Source organism: Salvelinus sp. IW2-2015, unplaced genomic scaffold, assembly GCF_002910315.2.
Source record: "Salvelinus sp. IW2-2015 unplaced genomic scaffold, ASM291031v2 Un_scaffold1497, whole genome shotgun sequence".
Lineage (NCBI taxonomy): Eukaryota > Metazoa > Chordata > Actinopteri > Salmoniformes > Salmonidae > Salvelinus > Salvelinus sp. IW2-2015.
In genome coordinates, this window is record NW_019942945.1 from 214,981 (window position 1) to 221,083 (window position 6,103).

The 6,103-nt window shown below is 44.3% G+C and overlaps 1 protein-coding gene across 1 annotated transcript; it reads right to left on the reverse strand.

The window, feature by feature from the left end:
- Positions 1-994: 994 nt before the first annotated feature.
- Positions 995-6,052, reverse strand: LOC112071027 (cyclin-dependent kinase 2-associated protein 2). Its single transcript, XM_024138479.2, has 5 exons — positions 5,830-6,052; positions 5,304-5,461; positions 3,067-3,155; positions 2,603-2,723; positions 995-1,473 (listed from the first exon to the last, which is right to left on the reverse strand). Exons 1-5 carry the CDS (start codon positions 5,832-5,834, stop codon positions 1,406-1,408), a joined length of 441 nt encoding a protein of 146 aa, XP_023994247.1. The 5' UTR covers positions 5,835-6,052; the 3' UTR covers positions 995-1,405.
- Between the last annotated feature and the right edge of the window lie 51 nt (positions 6,053-6,103).

Below are 6,103 nucleotides of genomic sequence, written 5' to 3' on the forward strand. Positions count from 1 at the left end.
TGTGTAGTGAGGTAATAGTTAATTGGGAGGAGGATGAAGGGCAAGGAAAGCTTGACTATGCGGCAAATAGAGGGTGCTATGACAGCAGAAAATGTAAGCATTTCACKGTAAGGTCTACACTTGTTGTATTCAGTGCATGTGACAAAGTTTGTGTGTATTTTCAAGATGCTGTAAAGCCTTGTTCACATCAAATCCATTTTTTTTTTGTGCATATCTGATTCAAAACGTGTTTTTCCTGCAGTCTGAACAGTCAAATAGCACATGGAATAGGATATTTTAAGCCACCTTCATAGGTGGTTTGAAGTCAGATACAAATCTGATTCCTGGCCATGCGACTTATTTGAATGGTCAAATCTGATTGATTTACCCTCAAGTGTTTCTAAAAACTTATTTGGCATATCTTGTTGCTTGCTAGCTACACTTGACAGTTTGACAAGAATGTGCCAACTAACTAGCTTACACTCATTTATTTGTAAATGATTAATATGTGCTAGAAAGATAAACAGCTACCTAGTTAGTTGACTGCTTTGTCTAGCCAAACACTTGTTATGAAAGTTGGAGTATCTTATCCTGAGACTTTTAAAGTGTTCTTACACTATGATTTTGAACATTCAAAGCAACTGGGAAATGTCCATTSCAGGCATTGTCACCGTCGCTAGCTACATAACTTCTGATTGATAGGAAACACAAGCACCAACACCAATGCGCCCCCCCCCCCCCTCATTACTATGACAACTAGCATAGCCATGTCAGCAAATGACTGCTGTCTGAACACACACATCTGATTTGGTCACTTGACTTGCTGTTTGGCCAGCCAGTGTTGCAAAACGGATTTGAAAAAACHAAACTGATTTGAGCATTAAGGCCTGCAGTGTGAACAAGGCCTAAGTGTTGCTTACTGTAAAACAATGTGTAATTGAACCTTTGGTTGTTGAGTGGTGTCAGTATAGCAGCTAAGAGAAAGATTCAGAGTATCAAACTCATCAGATAGATNAATGTGTAATTGAACCTTTGGTTGTTGAGTGGTGTCAGTATAGCAGCTAAGAGAAAGATTCAGAGTATCAAACTCATCAGATAGATTATTGAAAACTACGCCATAATGAAACGTCTATCAGAAATATTTTACATCACCCCCACTGAACTGGACAACCAGGATCAGACAATATTTACCAGGCCCTCGTGGTGCCTATGAAACCGATATAAGTTACAGAATGTTCTGAGAGCAAACTGTCCTACAACTGCAAAATGTGTTACACATTCTAAACACACCCCATAGGCGATGTGAGAGACTACATGGAAGAGGGAATGGAACAGGGGAAAGTTACAAGTTCAGTCAGGATAACGAAGACGTGACACATAGATGAGGCCTGTACAGAGACGAGGGACGGGGGGATTCTGCCAAGGGTTATGTGCGAGCGCTCCTCTCTGTCTCTGCCAGACACTCCCTGACCAGCGCCCTCGCGTGAATGATACCTAGAAGACAGATCAACAACATCACAAGTTGGGATTTATAACTTTTACTTCATGTGTGGAGATTTCCACATTTAATCTGAATGTGAATTGAAATGCAGGTATTTCCAGGTAAACTCATATGTACTAAGTATTGGTGCCATGTGAGTAGGGAAAAATGGGATCCTTGGGACTAACTGTCACCTCATTGAAGTTGAAATGTRTTAAGGTTAGGGTTTAGGGTAGGGACGTCACAAGGAGCCCAGATAACCATGYGAGTAGAGAACAAAATGGCCGTCGTGTGAGAAGCATGGGTGAAATGTTTGTTTAATTGAAAAGTATTTACTTCAGTAATTATTCATAAGAAAAACATKTTCCTTGGGATTACAAGCCTTGGAATAGGGATTTCTGGACTGACCATCTCAAATACTATGACTACCTTTCATCACCAAGTAGTTGTTAATTCATTATTTTTTATGTGTCCTGCATTTGTGCAATTCCACGGTAACGGAATTACGACGAGACTCCGATATTTCAATTTAAAATGTATGCCAAACCAAAAAACACTGATTTCAAAGTTTAACAAACCGTACAAAAACGATGGTTTTTGTTTGGTATCCATGTTAAAGTGAATCTTAGTCGCAGCGTAATTCCGTTACCATGGAATTTCCCATTTTCATTTTGTGCATAACCTTTACGTTTCATGAATTGAACATAATTTAGGCTTCTTTGGCTTTAAAGGACAATGTCAGATTGGACTGGCTGTCATTTTGCTAATTGAAATTGGTGGATTTAAACTTTGATGATTGATTGACCTGATGACTGCGCTTGTTGATGGTTTTATTGAATGCAGGAAGCCTTGGAACATATAATTTGGCTTATTTCAATGATTTACGTGTGCTGCTGCTGCCATGCAATGTTGCTGATTGCTTTCACCCACTGCCTTATGTTAAYTTCTTATAGCTGTGTTTATGCCAATAATATTAATGTGCTTACTGTCTGCTTGCTGGTTATGTGCACTGTGGTTAGGGAAAAGGAAAGTAACCTCTATRGAGTACTGATAAACACCCTACGTCAATACAACCACAACCTTTGCTCCAAGCTTCGGGAGGATATTTGTGGCCTAGGCGTTTAGCTGGGCAGGCTGCAGTACCTCTCTTTAGCCTCTCCATGGCGCTCTTGCTCCCGGCGTAGGTGGGGCGGATCTCGCGACTCATCTCCTCGATGACTGACAGCAGCTCGCTGTAGGTTGAGCCTTGAGACACTTTCACTGGCTGTGTGAAAGAGAGGGGGGGGGGGGGATACGAGACAAAGGTCATATGCTGGAAGAGAGCGAAAACAACTAGAACTCCGAATTGACCCTGAACAAGATATAATCATTTTATACAGAGTAGAGATACGGGGATAATTACCATGACGAATCGACAGAAATGCAAATAAACATACAATTAAATTGACCAGTAATRACCATCTGCTTTKTATTTGTTGTTAGTGATACCTGGACCCTATTGATATAATACCTTGAATAACATCACATGATATTTAACATGACTTTCTAAAATAGCATAGGCACTAGTTAAAGCAGTTGGAGATGAGGATCAGGCTGTTCAGTCCCACCTGAACGAAGCCCATCGACGGCGGGCCGAAATCACTGAACGCCGGTCTGAAGTTGGAGGAGGGGAGTGAGGGGGAGGGCACACTGGAGCCTAGGCAGAGGAAAGAGAGAATTCAGACGCACTGAAGCGCCCTATGACTGGTTAACATCTTTGAAATGGGAGGCAGGGGCAGAAAGGCTCCGTGGCATCGTGGTGTAATTTATTTCTCAGGTAAGATGGGATTTGTTTTTACATTATGGTTGGTAGTAAACTCAGTAAAAAAAAGAATTGTCCCATCACTGTCAACTCGTTTATTTTTTCAGCAAACTTAACGTGTAAATATTTTGTATGAAACTACAAGATTCCAACTGAAGACATGAACTGAAGCAAGTCAAGACATGTGATAACAGAAATGGAATAGTGTCCCGGACAAGGGGGGGGGGGGGGGCCTAGGCCCTAGCACCCTACGCTCCGACATCCAAAACTAGTTATCGCAGGATGTGGGTCAATAACAATTGGATATGGGTAGATCCGGGCTTTTCACTGGCCATGGCAGAACAATGACTTCGCTTCTTGCAGGAATAATTTGACACGAACAGATTGAGTGAAGCAGAAAGAGTATCAGGCTGAGGTAGGCAATTGTAGCATGCTGAAAGAGGTGGCAGATAGAGATGGCCTGCAAGCAAGGGTACCACATTGAGGGAGGAAGTGTCTTCCCTGTAACACACATGCGTGAGATTGGCCTTGCAACGACAACAAGCTCAGTCCCCAATGAATGCTGAGGACACACCCGTCCAAGACCATGACGGACCTCCACCGTCGATCCCGCTCCAGAGTTACACAGGCCTCGGAGTGTAACGCTCATTCCTTCCGACGATAACACGCGAATACGACCTCACCGCTGGTGAGAACGAACATGATAGCGACGTAGTCAGTGAAGAGCGGAGCGCTATTTTGCAGTCATCGCTGTCTGCCTGCGACGAACAGTCAGAGGATTAGCGTTTGACTGGCGCTTGTGCCACTACGGCGGACAGGTTGTTGCCACGGTGATGAGTCGGTAGAGGACCCTGCTTTATTCTAAACCACGCAACCTAAGCAACATAGCAAAGACCCTCATTCAGGCCTGCTCTCAGGCAGGCCTCATTGCCGGACAGTCTGAGGCAGGCGTGACTGGCGGAGAGAATATGTGCGCGGGTGTCGCAAAGTGGCGTAACTCGGGGCGAGTTGATATGACGGGGGTTCGCGCATAACCCGCGGCGTGTACCCCTTGTCCACAGTGTGTCATGTTAGTCGATGGTAACGCATCCGCGTACTAGCAGGTGTGCTTATTACAACCGTATAAACTCCACAGGCCACAATCACAGAACGGTGCCACACATGATCGTGATCAGGAGTAGATGCAGCTTGATCCCATTTTGGCCTGTCGCCTCTTGCCGTCACACATGTACGCGCATGCATATCCGCCGCGCGAACTATTGACCTAGGCGCCCATGACTCTGCAGCCGTCATCCACACTCAATACTCCTATACAAGCACATGCACAGGCACTGTCACGGCGAGCGTGACGCTGGACGGACTAGCAATAGCATTGGGACCTGCAATCTATATCCTTGTTTCAGAAGTCAGTAAGAAAGGTAACCTTAGGTTCCAAAGTTTTTCATAACTGGTGACCTTATTGCCTACCGTCTGTAATCTGTTAGTGTCTTTAACGACCGTTCCACGCGTGCATGTTCATTTAATTGTTTATGGTTCATTGAACAAGCATTGGAAAACAGTGTTTAAAAACCATTTACATGAAGATCTGTTAAGTTTTTGTTTTTTACGAATTATCTTTTGAAAGCACGGGTCCTGAAAAAGGGGATATTTTTTGTTGCTGAGTTATATGACCACTCATTAGTTTGCGTGACGTGCAGTTGTTCCCTGGCCAGGTGCAGGTATAGGACGCTAGTCTTATCTATTGAATGGAATCCACTGCACTGTGGGTAGGAGTAGAAGTTCCAGTAAGAGATGGTGCGAGACCAAAGCTGTGTAGTGTAGAGGGTGTGTGGTCCCGTGTGGCTCAGTTGGTTAGCCATGGCGCTCTGCAACGTCGCCAGGGTTGTGGGTTCATTCCCCACGGGGGGACCAGGCTGAATTGTATGACATTTCAAATTTGTCAGTCGCTCTGGATAAGGCGTCTGCTAAATGACTTAAATGTTAAATGTATAGAAATTTGAAATTAATGTGGATAAAACTAACAGATTGACAGTCGGCAGAAACCTGGCGGGGTGTGGTTGGAGCCGGACGGGGCAGGGGCGATGGGTTTGTAGCTCATCGTGATGTCACTGCGGACCTCCCCATACAACGACGCGCCGCTTCCGTCTGTCCCGTCGACCCTGTGCTGATACAGCTTTACTGGTGGGCTGGGCCCCTGAGAGCTAGGAAGAAGAAAGTTGTGTACTTATGGACATGTATGACATTCATTAACTATACTGTCAGTCTAGCCTCGTCCAGAATATACTGTGTGCTATGCAAGTATTGTTGAATGCTCTGTATGGCCAATTGGGTTTGGCATGACAWTGATTGAGGAATGTTGTTTAACTCATACAGATTTGGACCAGRCTGTCATGACGTTGTCAGTGGTTTACTGACGTTTGCAAGCATATGACTTAATGACCCAGACCTTAGGTTATCTAGCTAGCGAGTAATCCAACAACCCCAGCTGGTTTCAAACATTTGTCACAACAGTGCCTGTTTCCTCTAGCTACATCAGTTTAGCGGGCAACTTTTCACAGTAAATCAGTACCTCATCTGGTCGTAGCCTAACTAACGTCAGCTAGGTAGCCAAGCTAACGTTAGCTAACTGTAGGTCGCTAACTAGTTACAGAACCAAAGGTCGACGAGATGACATCTTGCTTCAGATGAAGTCAAATTAATAGAAACAAACTGGTTAGCGGGTGACCTAACTTGTAATTGCAATGTCTTTGTTCACCACTGCGCATGTCATAGCTAGTTACTTAGCAAGGAAGCTAGCTAGCTACATTAACTAGCTATTTGCTGACAGGTTTGCATTCGGTGTG

Excerpts from the sequence above, each read along its gene's own strand:
- LOC112071027 (XM_024138479.2), bottom strand. Across the intron at positions 2,724-3,066 it reads CGTCGATGGGCTTCGTTCAG|CCAGTGAAAGTGTCTCAAGG; the intron begins GTGGGACTGAAC and ends TCTTTCACACAG. Across the intron at positions 1,474-2,602 it reads CATGGAGAGGCTAAAGAGAG|GTATCATTCACGCGAGGGCG; the intron begins GTACTGCAGCCT and ends TCTGTCTTCTAG.